Source organism: Labrus bergylta, chromosome 20, assembly GCF_963930695.1.
Source record: "Labrus bergylta chromosome 20, fLabBer1.1, whole genome shotgun sequence".
Taxonomy (NCBI): domain Eukaryota; kingdom Metazoa; phylum Chordata; class Actinopteri; order Labriformes; family Labridae; genus Labrus; species Labrus bergylta.
The window spans coordinates 7,695,798-7,716,044 of NC_089214.1; the positions used below are offsets into that span (position 1 = coordinate 7,695,798).

Here is a 20,247-nt window from a genome sequence, read left to right on the forward strand (position 1 = left end):
CAGCTCAGTCACAGCAGAGAGAGAGAGAGAGAGAGAGAGAGAGAGAGAGAGAGAGAGGACTCAACTAAAGTACCGGCAGAGGAAGTGAATGAAGGTGCGACTGCCTGCGGGCGAGTCTTTCTACTCCATCAGGTAGGAGGATTTTAATCGCTCTTCTCCTCTGTATCTTCATTTATGAGATTTGAATCATCAGATAAGACAAAATAAATATGAAAGCAGTTCATTGTTGCTTCTATGTGTTGTAAAAAAAAAAAAAAAAAAAGCCGGCAGCGGTGTCCTTAAAATCATCTGAGGGGTGGATTGTAGCGGGTTGTGAGTCCTATGCTGCAGCGTTATAACATAAATAATGATACAATTATCGCGTTTTGACTTCAGTATCCTGCGTTCATGTTGGTACTGTCAATAAAAGCCATAAAACCGAGTCACTAAACGAGGCGTTTGCCGTTTACCCGGTTTTTATGGCGAAATGATATAACCTACATTGAGCCTACCTGAAGACGTCAGAGACTCGCGTGCAGATTTCACTTCAATAATAATAATAATAATAACTTTATTTATATAGCACCTTTTAAAAACACAGGTATACAAAGTGCTTATCATCTGACTTTGTTTCACAGCAGCCTACATGAGGTCATTATGAGGTCTATCCAGTGGCGATTCTGGAGTCTGTTTGGGCCCGAGGCAGAGATTCACAGGGGCCCCTCCAAAAAAGTGTTCATCCCCATTACGTTACAAATAAGCAACAAAATAATTTAGCTACAGCTATAGCTATAATTCTACAGCAACAAAATAATTTAGCGGACGTCTCTCCCCCATATTTAGGGCTAGACAAGAAGCATTCAGTCAATTATTATATGAGTGAGAGCTGTCAGATGGGTTCTGCTTATAGGGAGGTTTCCTACTGTCACTGCAAAATGTGCACATTTTGAGCCCCTGCTGTGGTTTAAAGATTATCAGCCCCTTGGGCCCCCCTACTGGCCTGGGACCCCCTAGCAGTTGCCTGCCTTGCCTGTTGACAAGCAGCACCTCTGGGTCTATCAGTGCAGACCAGCTGTCTCTCAAATTTTGTGAAACCAGCTGTGATATTTACTGTTATTGAAGGCATTGTAACACCGGAGCCCATGGTGCTATGTGTGGTTGAATAACAAGTGAATGTTGACATTTTTCCCAGAGACCATATCATCCAGTAATACAAAAGTTCAGGCACCAAAACATTTCAAACTTGAGTTGACAAATACATCAATACATCAATCATAAAGTAGCTTGCTGTGCTTCTCATTGTCTGGTTCTAGCACTTGCCCGATTTTTCATGATCAGTCTTAAATAAAAGACTGTAACAGTTGTGAGATAAAGCCCTCTATCAATATGGAGTCAGCTGAGTCCTAGACGCTGTTGCTGTGTTTGATTACTCAGGAAATGGTTCCTGATAACACGAACCTGCAGACTCAGTGTCACAACAACTGTAGTTAAAACAACGTACCCTTATTTAGACTCACGTTGGACGCTGTGGTGTGAGCGGTACAAACGTGCAGGGGCAGTGAAAGCTAGATTTGTACTAATCCTGTTAGCAGGATTAACACCTTCTTAAGGTCCACTCAGAGTGTCCTCGATGGTTACGCTGGATTTGTTTTGATGCACTGGGGCGATTTTGTTATGCAGCACCAAATAGGTCAACTAAGAAAAACAAAAAGGACTTCTATACCTTAATCTTCACACTTGTCTTCATCCACAGATGCCGCTATATGTTATTGACCTAATGGGAAGGTTAGAGGTTTAAACTATCATGTCGTGACAGTTTGGTTCCTGTGAATGAAAGTGAAGCTTTGTTGTTTGTTGACGTTGGAAACAGTAGTTCGGCAACGGTCTTAAATCAAGATCCACTTCCTCCCTGGTCTTTGTCAGCTGGAGATTGCTTTGTTGCCTTCACACTATAGGCTAGCTGAGGCAGTTTAGAATTAGATGAATATTAGCCAGTCATTTTTGCATTAAAATAACAACACATTAGCTGATAATGAGACGATAACTGATAGAAAACTGGTTTCAGAGCCTAGTGTTTTAGAGGCAAGCCATTTGAATATGTAGACATCTTTCTATTTTGTTGACATACTACTCAAAAATCCATCATGAGATCCATCCGTGGAATTTGCAAATTTGAACTGGTTAGGAACGTCTCAGCTCATTATTTACATTTAGTTGGTATCATCAACAGTTGCAGAACCTCTTGACCTCTTGACCCAGTTGCAAAAAAACCTACAAATCAGAGAATGAGACATGTAAACATGGTGGTTCTTGGCTAGGTACCTAATTTCCCAAATCGAATTATCATGGCTTTTAGTTGGTACCAAATACCACCGGCATTATATTATTTAGGAGGCAAACTGAAATGTTTATACATATGGTGAAAAACAGGGGGACACTGTTTTCTGGAAAGACGGGCCAGGACAAATAAAAAAAAAAACAAGAGGTCTCAGATGAATCTGGTTCTCATGCTTAAACCTCTTGATCATGTATGTTTAAAATTGGAACAGTTGGTCTGATGATAAAGGTAATAATCATGTCACATCACATGTATTTATAAAGCAGCAGGGGACCAACCTGCAGCCTAATGCATTAAAGAAAGAACATACAGGAGCTTATAACAAGTATACAGAAACAACAACATAGAAAGTAAAAAAAAAAGAAAACCAGATAGAGACTGTCCAATCAGGACCAGAGGACTCTAACATGTAAAAATACATTTTGGGGTGGGTATGAGGGCAGACGTGATAGGGAAAGCTGTTTTGGGGCTTTGACTGAAAAGGCACGATCCCCTTTGAGCTTGAGCCGTGAGCGAGGGACCGCCAGGAGGCCCATGTGGGACGATCTAAGTGGGCCTAGATGAACGGGCTAAGGAGGCCAAACAGTGCAACCTTAACTACATTCTGGAGCGTACTGGGAGCCGGTGAAGGGATGATAGGACAGGACTGATATGGACGATAGATCCAGATAAATGAGCGGACTTTCAATACAAGTCCCACACAGAGTATGTAATGGTCCTTCATGTTAACAACACCGTTATCCATGTTGGAAAGATCTGTTCTACATTTCAAGCCTGCACAAAAAAAAAAAAAGCAGATGATCGTAATACTAAATTTGGTGCGCTGTGTAGTTCAGACAGTGTGTAGTACAGACAGTGTGTAGTTCAGACAGTGTGTAGTTCAGACAGTGTGTAGTACAGACAGTGTGTAGTTCAGACAGTGTGTAGTACAGACAGTGTGTAGTTCAGGCAGTGTGTAGTACAGACAGTGTGTAGTACAGACAGTGTGTAGTTCAGACAGTGTGTAGATCAGACAGTGTGTAGTACAGACAGTGTGTAGTACAGACAGTGTGTAGTTCAGACAGTGTGTAGTTCAGACAGTGTGTAGATCAGACAGTGTGTAGATCAGACAGTGTGTAGTTCAGACAGTGTGTAGATCAGACAGTGTGTAGATCAGACAGTGTGTAGATCAGACAGTGTGTAGATCAGACAGTGTGTAGTACAGACAGTGTGTAGTACAGACAGTGTGTAGTTCAGACAGTGTGTAGTACAGACAGTGTGTAGTTCAGACAGTGTGTAGATCTGGTTGTGCAGTGTTGCTATCGAAGCTGATGACACTCTCGTGCAGACACTTCTGCTTTGTTCCTTTAACGCGTATTGCACATTCTGTCTAAACTGTGCTGTGGTTTGGAGGAGCTGATAATAGAGGCAGAGTGTAAACAATCTGATACTATTATCAGCGTGTGTCATAGCACGGTGGCGCTCAGAATCTTTGAAGCAAGAAACCCCGACCAACTCGTTTTTTTTATTGTTATAAAAAAATCCTGTAAAGGTTAAATACCGCACTAAGCCATACGTGTCTGTTTTCTGTTGCAAAGAAACAACTTTGCAACAAAAAAAACACCTTATCAGGCGTGTTGGCTTCTTGTAAGGAGTAGTTTATTTTATTTTGTTTGTTTATTTAACGGGGACTCATGACGAGAACATTGCTTCATTTGTAAAAATGCATGCATAAAAGTTTCTAGCCGTTGCTTATTTGCGTAGGAAAGTAATGATTGTGGTGAAGTGGTCAACATCACCTTCTTTAGTTTGGTGTTTGATAAACAGATTTTGTGCAGATTTTAGCTTTTGTGAGATGTGCTGTTAGTCTACTGTTAACTTAAAAAAATAGGAGATGTCCTGTCGTGCATTAATGTGGTAAATGCAGCTTTTTGTTCATGGTTGAATGATTTATCTATTATTCAAATCAATGAAGGTTATATCAAATGTTTCCTCGTGCTGTTTTCTTGCAGAGACTTTTATAAGTGCAGGTCGGTGGTATTTGGGGCTGCTGCTGCTAAGAGAGGTTACATAAGGGGTTTTAGGGCTCAGGCTCGGGTCACTTCTTCTTTGGAAAGTTTGTGTTCAAATCATCAGAGGGGTGAGGAAGGTTGCTGTGGCACTGGTTAATGGCAGGAGAAGGTTGCATGAAGGGGGACAGGGCCAAACAGGAGGTTCAGCTCAGTCCTGTCGGGGTGACATGGAGCTCTCGGGGAGGTCACCTGTAAAACAACACGACCTGCGGCTGCACCTGAAGTCCCCTTGGACTCTGGTGAGTGAGGGTGCTGAGTTAGCCGGTTTCCATTTGAATACACAGAGTGAGTGATTTTCTCTTTTCTTCTTTCCCATGGCTAAATGTCAGACCTACGTGTGTGTAAGTTCTGATTTGGAAAGTGTTGATTTCTGTCTGTACTCTGGTAAACCTGACCCTGATTTCATCCTAATCCTACTTCAGATGTAATCTTAACCCAATCTTTAATTCCAGATTAATTTCTAACCAATCAGAACAACTGTAGACAACATCTCTGTTGGTGGTTTGGGCGATAATAATGAATGAATTAAATAGCACAATTAATGTATTATGGATATGTTATGACTTTATGAAACTCTTTATTCTATACCTATTAGAGGTGGGAAACATTAATGTAAAAATCGAGATTCTTATCTTCTGAGATTTTAAATAGATTTCTAACTTCCAAAAATCGAATGGAGCATCAAGAAATCCAGCCAGAATCACAGATGACTGGAGTAGCTCCTGAAGTATTCAAAAATAGACTTTGAATCCAGGAATCCAGAACTGTTTTGAATCAGAGAAATTGATTCTGAATCGAATCGTGAGACACCCAAAGATTCCCGGCCCTTATTCCAATATTTATACATCAATCATATAAACATATGGATGCTCATCTGCCAGTCAGTAAGATAAGGTTACTCTTTTGTTGGATGATTATGAGCGACTAATCAGGAATAGGATGTAAACAACGATATGTTTAGGTAAGAGAAACATCTCCATGTGGTCCTTTAGTCGTGTGGTGTACCTGGTTTGTTTGTAGTGTTCATAACAGCTATTTGGTTTCAGTTTCCTCGTATTGGACTACATTTCCCTCTGCGAGCTGTTAAGAGCGTTTTTTGGGGGAAAGAGGCTAACCTGTCTTAGAGTCTGAGTGGTTTCAAAGTCCACCCAGCTGGTTTGCAGGTCTGATTTAATCAGTGAGCCATTGTCCTAACTCTTAAATAAAGTAAGCACATAATGACACTCAGGCTCTGACGCTGCTCTGAGCCTGCTGCATGATGAGGAGAAACCAGGAACACACCGCTGTAACGTTTCCTGCTGCTTCACCTGAGTAGTGAAAGTGAAAGTTAAAACTGTCACACTGTGTTGAACACTTTCCTCACAAGAACAGGAAACAACTCTCTATAGTCTGATGTTGAGTTGCTTTGAGTTAAAGCGTCATGAAACAGTGTAAGATGGAGGTGTAGTGTGTGTAACATGTGAGACACAGAAAACAAGTCTCAAACACCTGAGAAGGATCAGCATGTCTAAACAAACCGTTTATTCTCACTTTATTGGAGTATAAAGCGTGGTGGTGGTGTGATTCAAACACGGATAAACGATTTTTCTGACCTCTTATCCGACTTTGTAAGAGTGAATCAGAGAGCAGGTCAGAGTGAAAGTGGAACTCAAGAGGTCAGTTTGAGTCAGCGTGACACTAGAGCGGACCAATGTTAACTTAACCTTGTACCCATGATAGATAAACCACTGAGTCACCAATCAATCATGAGATATGATGCACAAAGACTCCCAACACCAGGTTCTTCATCAGGTTCATGAAGCGTCTGAACGGGCTCAAAACGTTTTGTTCTTTAATGCATGAAGCAAATAAAGAAGTTTATCTTTGGGAGCTGTAGTGTCGTGTCTTTGTGCATCATATCTAGTGTTTTTTTTTTTTTTACGACTCCGCACCTGAAGAAGGAGATGTGTGTGTGTGTGTGTTTGCTGACTCAACCAACAGTCAGGTCATTTTGAGGTGTGGTTATCTAAAACATAACAGACATATCAACGTGTAAAAACAGTAAAACGCCGGATTCAAAAATGGCCCAAGAAGCGGGCTTTGTTGACCTAAAGTGGAACCACTTCTAACTCTCTAGTCAGATACCCAAACAGTCTCCTTTGCGCTGGTCTGCTGCAGCCTTGTTGCTGCAGTCGAGGGCCCGTTTTAGTCTCGATCAGCTCAGGACTCTTTTGAGGAAATGAGGACAGAGCCGCTGTGTTTAGGGACCAGCAGACTATTCTGAACAACAGGAGCATTACATGTAAGGCACTGGCCTAGTATGACTCAAAGAGAAGATTTCTTCTGTTAACAAGTCAGGTATGTTTTGAGCCAGGATTTAGCAGGAAATAGATGCAGCATAGTAGTTTTTATGCTTATTAATTGAGGGTTTTTCTCCAACAGGTGGACACCATGAACTACGTGGGGCAGCTGGCGGGCCAGGTGCTGGTTACAGTAAAGGAGCTGTATAAGGGGATCAATCAGGCCACCCTGTCGGGCTGCATCGACGTGATCGTGGTACGACAGCCCGATGGGACGTTCCAGTGCTCCCCTTTCCACGTCCGCTTTGGAAAACTGGGGGTGCTGCGCTCCAGGGAGAAAGTGGTAAGTGCCCACAGTACACAGAGGAAATGGATTTTAAACATCTAATAACACAATCTCTGAAATGGTGAGTTTTTATCTGAGGCTGTTGTAATAGTAATAGTCTCTTATTGCAATCTGCAGAACATGTATATCTAAATGGAACAGCACATACTTCTTTAAAAACATGAAGAAACATGTGTGATAAGTGAGTTTGCAGACTGGTCCTGCTCTATCATTATGTTGTGATGAAGCTGCACATACATTTTCTCTCTTCCTTACAGCCCTCTGCTTCTCTTCTTTCCTTCTAAGTATCTCTCTGAACATTACCATCCAATCCACTCTGCTCCTCACAAGTGCAGTCAGCCCTCGCTTTCTATTTTTGAACACTGTGTGTACTGTAGTCGTCAGCTGACCACTTAGGTGGGATGCACGAGCTAAAGCTCAATTTAGCCACTTATTCAAAGCTTGTAAACATTCGATCCCATTCAAAAGGCATCTCAGAAAGAAGCCTCATCTTCACCAGAAGCTTACCAGTGAGGCAGACAGGAAGTCGACATAATGCAGCGTGTAACCTGACCTTGACCTCATATTAAATGTCATGCAGACATTATGAGTAGATCTTTGTTGATCTCTTAACTGCCCTGATAAAGTAAAGAAGTACACCTTACATGCTATGTGGTGACCTATTTCTTTAGCAGCTCAGTTCAGAATAAAACCTCGTCTGTTCGATAAATAATAGAAACTCACTGAAAACAGCAAACACACTCGTACAAGCTGTTCCCTGCTTTTCCTGTGGCTTAACTCTAATTCTTCAGGTAAATCTGTGGCACACTTTTGTGTTTACCCACAAGCTCAAACGCTGATGTTGAACAAAACACAGTAAAGCATTGTTCAGAGTATTTATCGCAGACTTGTTCTGTTTGATTTTGCAGATTGATATAGAAATCAATGGAGAACCCGTGGAGCTCCACATGAAGCTCGGAGACAACGGGGAGGCCTTCTTCGTCCAGGAAACAGAGCAGCACAATGTGAGTTATGAACAGAGAACATGAGATACAAAATAAAACATTCTTATGTTGAATTTCAGCTACATGGGTCATGTTCACAACAACCACCTACATTACTTAAACATGTCAGTCTTGACAGTAAAATATAGAAAATCGGACTCCCCAGATGAAATACCCAAATGACGTTTGTAATCCTCTGACTTTTTCCCAGCACTACCATGTGGTTTATGTTCCTAGCTTTGGTCTCGGATGATTTATACAATTAGTGAAACACTGTTTTTCTTTCTTTTTTTAACATGTGAAATGAATGCCTTTCCCATCTTTCTCTGCTGTACTTTGTGTTACAGATGTTAGCCTTCACAACATTAGCATACTAGCATTGTTATTGGAAGCAAGTTAGAATGCTGATGTCAGCATTTATCAGTGAATAAGTACAACTGCTTGCGTTTATTTACTTGTCTTTTTTACTTGTCTTTTTTACCTTGGAACAGGAGGTTGTCCCGGCTCACCTGGTGACCTCGCCCATCCCCATGGACGAGGCTCTGTTCTGGAGCAGAGAGCCCAGATGTGGGGGATCAGCGGCAGAGAACGGCCAGTCTGTCAGCCCCGAAGACACGGCCCCTGGAAACCTCCAAACCGGCTCCAACACAGCTGTGAAGAAGAGGAAGAGACGCAGGAGGAAGCACAAGGCAGAGCCACGCAAAGAGGAGCAAGCAGCAGCTGTTGGAGGGGAGGTCGAGCTGTGTGAGCTCAGCTCAGATGAGGAGCACAAAGCGCACAATGGACGGTAAGTAAAAACACTCAGTGTGGAGCTGCATTCTTATCTGTTGTTTGTTTGTTTGTTATATATCTTTTGCTTTCAGGCCGTCTTCGCTCTCCATGATGAAGGAAAATGTGGACCACAGGCAGCACTCCCCCCTGACAGCCCTGGAATGGGACAGCTACCCTTTCTCTGACGGAGACTGGTCCCCCTGCAATAAGTATACAAATATTTACACTGGTTTTACAAACAGAGAGACAACAATTCCTGTCAGCTTCATCAAAACAGGCTGAGTCGAGCAAACCTCTCCCACAAGGTCCATACAGCTGACTGTGTGGAAACGTTGTGTTTGTTTACAGCAGGGAGATGTCTGATCCCTCATCAACAAAGAGCGACTCTGAGCTGATGGTGAAGCCAGCAGAGAGCCTGCTCAGGGCAGAGTCCCACATGCAGTGGAGCTGGGGAGAGTTTCCAGAGTCCACCAGGGTGAGTCTCAAATCTAGACAAGTCAAATCTAAATGTTTTTTTTTAGAAATACATGCAGGTGTGTTCAAGTTGTTTTTGTGCTGTTCTCTCATCCAGGTTAACAAAAAGGACAAATGCGAGCCAAAAGCGTTGACAATCACTCCCTCAGAGAGCACACATTTCAGGGTTATCTTGAGCGCAGACGCCATGGAGGAAGAGTCCAGAGAAATAGGGAGAACCACAGATCCAGTTTGCAGCATTGTGAAGCCGGAGCCTCGGACCATCACAGCTGATGAGTGCAGCTACAAACCACAGCCCCCTGAAGCTCCATCACACAATACAAGCATCACCAAGACGGGCCTTTCCGATTTAATCCCAAGCACGTTTACCTCTGAACCATGTCTGAGTGACTCAGACCTCAACAACAAGGAGGCACACAAGACCAGGTGGAAGTCTTCTCCTCCCAGCCGCAGGGACAGCGGCTCTGCTGCCAGCGGAGGAACAAACACGGCTGGAGACTCAACTGAGATTTATCCTGGTACAAAAACCACGAAGCCGAATGACTCCCCAATCAAGAGGAGAAGTAAAACAACTCGATAATTTGTCCTGAAAAAGGGTGTTATTGTTTCTTAACTGAAAGAATCTGAATTATGATTCTTGTTTATTTACAGACTTTGAAACTGAAACTTGAAGCTAGTGTTGTAGTCAAGACCACACTAACAGAGACCAAGACATACCCGAGACCAGAGTGCTCTGAGACCGAGACTAAGACCAAGACATTTTAGGGATCGAGGCCGAGTAAGACCAGGACCAAGGCAGGGCTAGACCAAGACAAGACCAGGACCAAAAAATTGTGTGACTCACTTAGACCGTAACACCTGGAAGGTTGTTGCAGTAACCGGGAGATAAAAATAAAATGATGAATGAATTGAAGTTACTGGTTCTTAATAGTGGTCTTCATGATCAGTCTTCATTTGATCAGTCTTCATTTTAAATCCAGAGTCTGAGACATTATAAAAGTGGTCTCTAGATCAGGACTGATTTCGAGTACTAAAAAACGAGCATAAGCATGAGGAAGCATGAGTAAGCATGAGTCACTGTACGCTTAAATGTAATCTCATGAAGGGAAGGATCGACTAAAACTGAATCTTGGACTAAATTATTATTTTTTTAACTCTTTTGAAACCTTCTCTTTGACATTCAAAACTTGCCTTTTCTTTACATTTATTGCGTGTTACTCTTTTCATTCTCGATAATGTTTCCTTATGAAAGTTAAAAGACTTCGATTGACTACAGGTTTCGTCTAAAACAGCATGGGAAAGTCTTCAGTAAACTTCCACATCATGTGATTCGACTGTACAGTCGGGTTTAAATGTTTACAGGAAGGATGTGGTGGTGACAGTTTTAGGCCCCCGAGTTTGTATTCAGAGCCTTGAGCTGCACATGCATGAGTTTAAAAAAAAAAGGAAGTGGGGAAGAAATGTGATTTCTAAGTATCTGTCTTGTCTTTCTCTCTTTGAGGTGTGAGGAAGAGGAGCCAGCATCAGGGACCTGAAGATATTTACCTGGATGACCTGAATGCACTCGAACCGGACGTTGTCGCCCGTTACTTCCCAAAGAGGTACAAACGAGGAGAAATTCAATTTTTGGACATTCATAAACAATGTGCTAATTTGCCTTTAGTATAGAGAGGACAGCTGAAGAAAGACAGGAAGTGTTGGGAGGAGAGAGTAGAGGATGATAATCCATAATAAATACTTCTTATTAAGCTTCATAGCAGTTTGCTTTGTAGCCACATTTGGTTTGTACAGAAGAATTTTGACGTTTTGATGCCAAATGAAATAAAAGAATCCTAAACGTCTGTGTCCCTGTCCGTTTGTCCAGTGAGTCTGAGCAGGATCCTAAACACTGGGTGGAGACAGGGAGGCGATCTAGTTCCCAGTCCCCTCAGTCTGTGGGCAGCGCAGCAGCAGACAGCGGCACAGAGTGTCTCTCTGACTCTGCAGGTGACCTACCTGATGTCACCCTGTCTCTGTGTGGAGGTGTTGGAGAGAACTCGGAGATCTCTAAAGGTAACCAGAGAGCTCGATAAGCAACATTTATGTGATGTGTGTTTCCTCTAACGTTAGTCTTTAAGTTTAAGTGTGGACAGTAGCTTTTAATGATCTTAAAACAGAAAAGGATGGAGAGTAGATTGTGTGGGCAAATAAAGAAGCAGACCGATGTTTTTCCATGTTATTAACTTACAGATCATCATGCAGGAGACTCTGGGAGCACTAATGCACAATGCGCTCCAATTTGTTTTTATTCGTCAGATATTGAAATTCATCTTTAATTCTTGTGTCTTGCTGACTTTTGCAACATGAAATGCATAGGGGCGTCTAATTGAGACCCGCCTTTATTTCTCAGAATGTGCATCTAAACCAGGCTAGTAGAGCCCGGGCCTTTAATTGGATGGGCTTTTATTTAAAGTTTTACGCTATACTTGTTTTTCGAGTAAAGTTGGAGTGCAAAATGTTGTACAAAATGACTTCGTTATGATGCAAAAAACAAAACAGATTTTTAAAATGAATGTTCAGACTTTAATACGCAGGAAGTATTTCAGAGTTTGACTTACCTACGTCACAGCGCCACACCGCATATTTAGAAAGAGGTTTCTAACAGAGAAATAAGGACTTTAGAATTATTTTGTAACCTGGACTTCCTGTTTTTTTTTTCTCTCAGAAAAATTCATGGAGCACATAATCACCTACAATGAATTTGCAGAGAATCCAGCAATAATCGACAATCCCAACTTGGTAGTTAGAATTGCAAACAGGTGAGACGTCCTATTCTGTTGTTCAAAAATAGATTTACCCTCATCAGTTGAAGCTATGATTCATTAAATGTGTTGCTGCAGGATGTGAATGTAAAAGCTAAAACAAATCTTTTCTCAGGTATTACAACTGGACCCTGGCAGCACCGCTGATTCTGAGCATGCAGGCTTTTCAGAAGAACTTACCAAAGGTATCCTCTTTGTCTAAAGAGTTTAAAGTGAGGTCTCATACATTATATCTGTTTACAGTTGAATTATTTATGTGAACGCAGGCTACAGAGGAGGCCTGGGTGAAGGAGAAAATGCCCAAGAAGTCTGGACGCTGGTGGTTCTGGAGAAAGAGCAGCGTGAAGCAGGTACTGAATGTGTGACTCAGGCTTTAGGTAATATTATGAGTCACACTTCCTTGTTTGTGTAGACATCACAGTCAAAGGGAATCCCACACTGTTAGAGTCACTTTGCATTTCAAATTTTTAGATTCTAGACAAATGAGGAACAGGTTTTCCAAATGCTTTAAAGGTCACATATTATGCAAAATACATTTCACCATGTTCCTCTAACACTAATATGTGTCTCTAGTCTGTCTACAAACACCCCAGTTATTAGAAAGGTCCACCCTCTCTGTCTTTTGCCTGCTCCACTTTTCAGAAAATATGTGCTCAAACAGGCAGTTTGGAGATTTTCCCTTCATGACATCACAAAGGGCAGTAACCCCTCCCCCAGGTGGGTGACACTCCCACAGCTAGGTGTTTGTTCTGCCCTCTGAGTCTGCCTTCTCACCGTAAACAATAGGACATGGAGTGAGAAAGCCCGAGACACCCAAGCCCTTCCAGATAGGGGGCGTGGTCAGACACAGCTCATTTACATATTTAAAGCTACATACACAGAAACAGCCTGTTCTGAGCAGGGCTGAAATGGAGGGGTTTATAGACATGATCAAATACAGGATCAGAGTGGATTTAGAATAAGAAACTTCACAGACATGTTTCGGGGAGCTCTGAGACTTATTTAAACTGGTTGAAAAGGAGGAGAATATGTGACCTTTAAGAACCATTACTACCCTGTTTTGTATTCTTATGTAAGGACTTTTAAGTTTTGATAGCACATTTATATCATGGTTTGTGTCTCTTCCTGTCTTTAGTCATCATCAGAGGCCAAGTTAGGGAGCCAGGAGTCTCTGACCACCGACAGCCCTGCCCTTCATGGGGCCCCTGAAACAGAGTGAGTCAGCAGCAAAGCTCTGGCTTCCTCACAACACTCACGTCAGTCACGCACCAACACAAGCAGTGTTGGGTAAACATGTCCCACTGAGGCTGGATTAGAATGTTAGTTAGCCACCAGGGCTCATACTTTATGACTCATAAGCTAATAATTTAAATATTGTTTGTTTCAGACTTCTGCTTTCTGTTAGATATGATTAAGAAAGACCCCCGTTTTGATTCATGAATGAGAAGTAAAAAAAAACAAAACAATAAAAAGCTGCATGTTCACTGTGGAGCAGGGCAGAGTTACAGGTCAATACAAACAGATATGCTGCCCTCTGATGGCTGTAAGTGATTCTACAGGCTTTTTAGGTTGACCCTTAATTTCCTTATCGAACACATATATGCAGTTTTGTCAGCTCATTCCTGTCAGTGGGCTAATATTCACAGACATTTGACTACAACTCAGACTGTCCTCTCGCCTCCAGGCGGAAAGCAGCCGAGTGGTCCAGTGATGACGAGACTAAAGAGCTGAACGTTGTGGCACCTGCTCCAAAACCTACTGAGCATGTGCAAAGTGAAAGCCCTGCTGCGGCACCCTGTCACTCCTACAAGAAATCTCTCCGCCTGTCGTCTGATCAGATAGTAAGACAAGCTCTCATTTTGATTGTATTACCTGATTTCATTCATGTAGATGCAACCTGAGGACAAAAAAGTACAATATCCCTGTCAGGACTGTTTAACTCTGTGAAACTCCACTAATCTATGTCTCCTGCAGGCCAGTCTGAAGCTAAGGGAGGGGCCAAACGATGTCACCTTCAGCATAACCACTCAGTACCAGGGGACCTGTCGCTGCCAGGGAACCATCTACCTCTGGAACTGGGACGATAAAGTCATCATCTCTGACATCGATGGCACCATCACCAAGTACGTGAAAGTCTGAAGATATGCACCCCTTTATAAAAATCAGGTCTCATGTTTGTCAGAAGCCAGTAGAGGCTTAAACAGGAGCAGTATGTAACTCGGACACCTAGTGTTTAAAATGGGTACTGCAGTCCAAATTCAAAACATTGTAGAGCGCTGTCTCCCCCCGCCCCCTCCTCTCTAGAGTCGATGCTCACACAGGTTGCCATGTTGCAGACGCTGAAGCTTCAGTGTTTATCCAGCTCTGCATGGGTCTGTAAACCTTTCTGGGTTCTAACCTCTCTCCATTTTTCAAAAGCATCTCCAATATTGATCCTAGTTTGAGCACGTTTCTGCTCGTGGAGCTTATTAGAAACATGCAGAGGCTTTTTAGGTCGGGTACAATCACTTCTATCTGAACCACTTCTCTTGCCCGCTTCCATCGCTGCAACACCTGTTGGTTTCACCTGACCGTGGGGGAGCCTCAAAACTGCCTATGTTCTCTGGTCCAAACAAATCCAGAGCATTCAGGAGCAGAATCCAAAGTTAGAAGGAGGACATACTGGCTGCTGCATTGTTGTCAGAGAAGCACTTCAACATAGCATTTTTCCTTAATGTCTGATCATATAGCAAGGTCACTTTATCAGTTTATCCATTAGATATCCTACATATTGGTCCTTCAAATCATTTGGCTAATTGTCTTCCTGCAGGTCAGATGTGTTTGGTCAGATTCTGCCTCAGCTCGGGAAGGACTGGACTCATCAAGGAATCGCTAAGCTTTACCACTCAGTGCACGAGTAAGGACTCGATGACGGTTTAACAACATGACTTTTCTGTCCGCGGTTTGAACACATCAACAAATATCTTCTCTGCCGCAGAAATGGTTACAAGTTCCTGTACTGTTCGGCCCGAGCGATCGGCATGGCAGACATGACGAGAGGGTATCTGCACTGGGTGAACGACAGAGGGACCCTCCTACCTCAAGGACCGCTCATGCTCTCCCCCAGCAGCCTCTTCTCTGCCTTCCACCGGTAACAAAGCCCGACATGACACATTTGTTTTCGTTTTTTTTGGCTTGAGTAAACTGGTTACAAGATACTAGACTTCATCATGTATACAGTGATATGAATAACCAGGTTTCTCTTTGTGCATGTAAACACCATATCCTGATAATAATGAAAACCGGGACAAGGCTCACAAGGATACTGGAGTCCATGTAAACGCACTCATTGACCCTTCAGGGTATTTAAAGGGGTCTTGGAAAGGTTTCCAAAAATCATTAAAATAGGAAACTTCAGCCTCAACAAGAGGTACAAGTTTAAATATTTACTCTTTTTTTGTTGTTGTAAATATCTTGACAGAGAGGTCATCGAGAAGAAGCCCGAGAAGTTCAAGATTGAATGCCTCACCGACATCAAGAATCTCTTCTTTCCAAACATGTATCCCTTCTATGCAGCGTTTGGAAACAGAGAAAATGTGAGCTATGTTTTTTTTTCTAACAGCTTGTATTTTTAAAAAGCCATTTTTCTGAGAATGATCTTTATTGTTCTGTGTTTCAGGACGTGTTTGCCTACAAGCAAGTGGGTGTGCCCGTGTGTCGGATATTCACAGTCAATCCCAAAGGGGAGTTAATCCTCGAGCAAGCCAAAGGCAATAAAACATCGTAAGTCTCCAAAACCTCACTGGAGCCATTGTTTGTGTGACAAACGTTTATTGTTCCCTGATGTGCTGGTTTTCATTTTGCAGATATGGGCGGCTGAGCAAGCTGGTCGAGCATGTGTTTCCTTTAAGGAGTTCCCAGCAGAACGCCACCTTCAGCTGCCCGGAGTTCAGCTCCTTCTGTTACTGGAGGCAGCCCATCGCCGAGGTGTGTTCGGAGGAGCTGCTGTCACTCAAACTGACATGAACGTTTTCCATTAAGTGCTTCAGATCAAAGGAACTCACAGCAGTGATTAGTTCAAATGCACTGATTTATTACTGATGGAGCGTTTTGTTTCTGCCACTGGAGTAGTCTTAAACTGTCTGAGACGATCTTCTTTTTGTGTTTCATGTCGGCTCATTAGAACCTTTCCCCTTCATGCACTTGCAGAGGTAATCTTTGAGCTTAAGAACAGTCACAAAGTGTATTTGAAGCCTTCGACGGATCAGTTGTTCTCACCAATTGGACAAAATGTTTTGCTACAAGGTTTCTTTGAGACCTCGAAGGTACCATCACTGTTTTTAGACTGGCTGTTTTCTTTCAGTATGAATGTAAAAACACTGAAAACATTTCTTCTTTTTGGTCTCTGACTTAAGTATACAAGGTATTATTTCTGTTTATCTCTGTTACCTTTAAGGCCTTATAAACCCTTTAACAGTCTTATTGAAGATGCATTAATGTTACAAAGCTTTAGGATATTTTGCACTTTTATGTTAAAGGTCACATATTCTCCTCCTCTTCAACAATTCTAAAACACACAAAACATGTGTGTGAAGTTTCCTGTTCTAAATCCACTCTGATCCTGTATTTGATCATGACTATAAACCCCTCTATTTCAGCCCTGCTCAGAACAGGCTGTTTCTGTGTCTGTAGCTTTAAATGTAAATGAGCTGTGTCTGACCACGCCCCCTCTCTGGAAGGGCTCGGGTGTCTCTGGCTTTCTCGCTCCATGTCCTATTCATAGCTTTCACATGACGTCACATTCTTATGGAACCGCCCACCTGGAGGGCAAGAAAGGCTCTTTACCACTGTACGCTACTGAGAAGTTACTGGTCTCAGTGGCCCCCTACGTGTTTTTATCTGTTTTATTTTTTTTAATTTTCAAATGAAATACAGATGTTTTTAATATGATAAACTACCGAGGAGACGAGCCTGAGTTTTGCTTCTAGAGAGTTTAATCTGAGAAAAAAGGAATGATGAGGAATTTCTTGCCCTTCACCTCTCAAACAGCAGCATTATCGACCCAGACCGATCAATAATACATAAAGCTGCCTGTATGTTTGTAGACTTTTGATCCTACAGTGGTATCAGGAGAGGGATTCTCCTCTAAATATCCGCAATATCACTGAAGTGACGTTCTGGTGTTGTGGTGAAAAGAGTGACCATGTTAACTGATGACTTTCAGTCAAACGCGACTGAAAGTGTCCTAACAAATGCCTCTTTGTTCCGTTTTTGTATTATCATAATGTCAAAATTACTTATGAGATATGTTTTAATGAAATCTAAACAAATAGGCTTTCGTTAGGACACATAACGTACGACAACCAGACTCTCTCGGCTGACAGTCACCAGTTAACATGGTAACTCTTTTAACCGTAACACCGGCACGGACCTTGACGTTTCTAGCGATTGTGTTAGAAATGTGTCCCGTGGGCTGTTAAAGTAAGTGCCCCAAACTCAAAGTTCATCTTAATATCGTAGTTTTGCTATGGTTGTCAGGTGATGTAAACATTTGTCGTTTATAGGAGATGTTAAATTAAAAGCTTGTGCTGCAGTTCTACAGGGTTTTCAACGGTAGCCGCTACTTTCTTGAGCGTTTTTTGCCCTCCAGCCTTCCGCGCTGGTGACGTCACTGAAAGCTATGAATTGTTTACGGTGAGAAGGCAGACTCAGAGGGCAGAACAAACACCTAGCTGTGGGAATGTCACCCCCCTGTGGGAGGAGGTACTGCCCTTTGTGATGTCATGAAGGGAAAATCTCCAACCGGCCTGTTTGAGCACAGATTTTCTGAAAAGTGAAGCAGGCAAAAGACGGAGAGGATGAACTTTTCTCATCATTGGGGGGTTTTTAGACGGACTAGAGACACATTAGAGTCAGAGGAACATGGTGAAGTGGATAATATGTGACCAAAAGTAGATGATTTTATACTTAATAAATACAAAGAAAAATCTATTTTAAAAAGCACTTTCTGAACCGTAGATGCTGCTGCAGCTGTGGTTTTTTTTCTTTTTGCCGTTTAAGAGGCAGTATGTGATTGTCAAGCCTCTTTTTTTCCACACTCAGTAACAGCTGTCGGTAAAATGCGATGAATTCTTTCTATGAAAGTGAAAATCTTTGTGTGACGAGAACACACAACCTGCCCCCCCCACCCCCCCCACCCCAGTTTAGCTGCTTCAGGTGTTTGCAGTAGTTTGTTGTGACAACTCTGTGAAAACATAGATTATAGTTTTTATCGAAAAATGTGAGCACAAAGTTTGTTTTGGATAACTGAGAAATAGAAAACAACATTTAACTGTTTCCTTTGTGAGGCCGTGTGAAAGGTGAGTTCTCTGTCTTCTTTAGAGCATGAGGAAACGATACAGCACAGGGAATAATCTGTACTCATATTCTATTTACTGTCAGTATTGGATTAATAAACGTGAATCAAATGTTGGATGATCCTTTAATAAAAATGTATTTGAAAGAACAATAAAATCAGACTTTCTACATTTGTAACATTTTAGCACCAAAAAGAAGAAGAAGAGTTTGTCTGTATGTACTTTTGTGTTCTTTACAAAGTCAAACACTGGTTTCTGCTGAAGTGGACAAACTTCGGCAGTAGCTCAGTCTGTAGGGCCTTAGGTGGGAAGCGGAGGGTGGCCTGTTCAAGTCCCAGTGCGGACCAAGTCTGATAACTGGTCTGGTAGCTGGAGAGCACTGCCAAGGTGCCTTTGAGCAAGGCACTGGACCCCCGCCACCAGCTCAAGAGTGCTTGCTGTGGGCAGCGCCCTCACTCTGACATCTCTCCATTAGATCATGTCCACAGGATCCTGTTTGTGCATGTGTGTGTATTTCAGCCTCTGTGTGTGTAGCATGTTCGACAACAGAGCGTCAAATTGAGTTTCCCCTCGCAGGATTAATAAAGGAAATCTTCTTCTTCTTAAATGTTAACGTAAAAAAATTCTCTGAGATCAGAAAATATGAGTTAATGCTGGTTCAAGGCTCGATGTGGTTTTAAATATTAAAGGCTAAAACTCAGATATCTGCAGAGGGCAGGAATGAAATGTTCAAGCCAAATTTGTATCGATAAAATCTCGATCATTAACAAAACTTTACAGATAGATCGTAATGTAAACACTTTACATTAGTATGTAAAAAAGAAATAATCTGGATTGAGGTTCTGTCATTTTCTTGTTTTTGTGGATCCCTTTTGTCCCTCCTGGTTAGTAGGTTGTCCCTCTTTTCTGATAATAAAATAACATCATTAACATACACAACACTCCTCTTAAGGCTTACGAAATGCGTCAGCTGTCTCTAAAAGGGGCGGGGCTACCGTTTTGCTGGACTCGGGTAAAGCAGCACGGCGCTGAAAGTCGACAGGACCTCCGGGGAGTCTGAGACGGCGAGTTTTCCGGCGGTCATGACGAGTCCTGCTCGATCCCCTCTCCTCAGCGACAGAACCAGGCTCAGGGATGTCGAGCTGCTGCAGTTACAGCGATCCTGCGACAGCGGCGGCGCTGCTCCTGACAGGAAGCCCGAAGAGTCCAACCTCTGGACGCTGCGATTGGACACGGACAAGACGGCCTCCACCCTCTCGCCTCGCTGTGCTGTGAGCACGGCGGTCAGCAGGTAGCGTCCGTCTGTGGGAGCTGTGAAGATACCTGAGAACAAAGAGAGGTGCTCCAAATGAAAAGTCATTCAAAATATCTGATTTTAATGTAAACCACTCTGAGGCAGACACGACCTTAACGCCTCCATAAGACGATGAATCCCACTGACTTCCTTCTAGCGCCATCGTGAGGCACTAATCACATATTCAGGAAAATTCACCTGGAGTGGGTGATGACGTTTACGTCCTGCGACCAGCGACCGGGACTGCTGCGATCGACGTACACAAGATAAAAGTGTTTCATTACGTTCTCCGCTCGCAAGTAAGTTCTCCTCCGCTCTCTTGTAAACACTGAATACAATTACAGAATTGATGCTAAGGCAAAAGCTGTGATCATAGTGTCGAACTCGGTTGCTCGTCCGCCATCTTGGCACGTCGTTTTTGCGTCATGGCTTGCCTACTTAGCCCCTCTCTTCCCCCGCCCCTTTCTGACAGGTTAAACTTCCCGTTGTGGGGGAAATGTAAGAACAAGAAACTCAGGAAGATATCAGGGGTAGCTTGTCTTCTAGAAAAGGATTAGGAAGTCCTGTGGGTGTATTGGTTTTGGCGGGTTATCATC

General features: G+C 42.7%; 2 protein-coding genes across 4 annotated transcripts in view; one reads left to right on the top strand and one right to left on the bottom strand.

Annotated features, from left to right (window-relative positions):
• LOC109999654 (phosphatidate phosphatase LPIN2) lies at positions 1-18,472 on the top strand. 2 transcript variants are annotated; one of them, XM_020654746.3, is made up of 20 exons: positions 1-132; positions 6,790-6,990; positions 7,902-7,997; positions 8,468-8,763; positions 8,840-8,956; positions 9,096-9,222; positions 9,319-9,784; positions 10,723-10,822; positions 11,086-11,273; positions 11,926-12,019; positions 12,138-12,207; positions 12,289-12,372; positions 13,158-13,237; positions 13,707-13,863; positions 13,997-14,145; positions 14,832-14,918; positions 15,000-15,152; positions 15,483-15,597; positions 15,681-15,784; positions 15,868-18,472. In XM_020654746.3, exons 2-20 carry the CDS (start codon positions 6,799-6,801, stop codon positions 16,025-16,027), a joined length of 2,835 nt encoding a protein of 944 aa, XP_020510402.2. In that variant the 5' UTR covers positions 1-132; positions 6,790-6,798; the 3' UTR covers positions 16,028-18,472. The 2 variants fall into 2 exon arrangements, with proteins under 2 accessions (XP_020510402.2, XP_020510403.2); XM_020654747.3 differs by having other exon boundaries at positions 9,319-9,739.
• emilin2b (elastin microfibril interfacer 2b) overlaps positions 18,469-20,247 on the bottom strand; it is a 12,815-nt gene continuing 11,036 nt past the window's right edge. For both annotated transcript variants that reach the window (XM_020654751.3, XM_020654752.3), the window contains exon 9: positions 18,469-19,680. In XM_020654751.3, the coding sequence (XP_020510407.2) occupies positions 19,349-19,680 (332 nt within the window). In that variant the 3' untranslated portion in view covers positions 18,469-19,348. The remainder of the gene's footprint in view (positions 19,681-20,247) is intronic.

What these genes read in the sequence shown, in the direction of transcription:
- LOC109999654 (XM_020654746.3), top strand. Translation starts at nt 6,799, where the DNA reads ATGAACTACGTGGGGCAGCTGGCGGGCCAGGTGCTGGTTACAGTAAAG. An exon ending in CTCCCCAATCAAGAGGAGAA is followed by an intron (nt 9,785 to 10,722) that starts GTAAAACAACTC and finishes TCTCTCTTTGAG; the next exon opens with GTGTGAGGAAGAGGAGCCAG. An exon ending in GCCTGTCGTCTGATCAGATA is followed by an intron (nt 13,864 to 13,996) that starts GTAAGACAAGCT and finishes TGTCTCCTGCAG; the next exon opens with GCCAGTCTGAAGCTAAGGGA.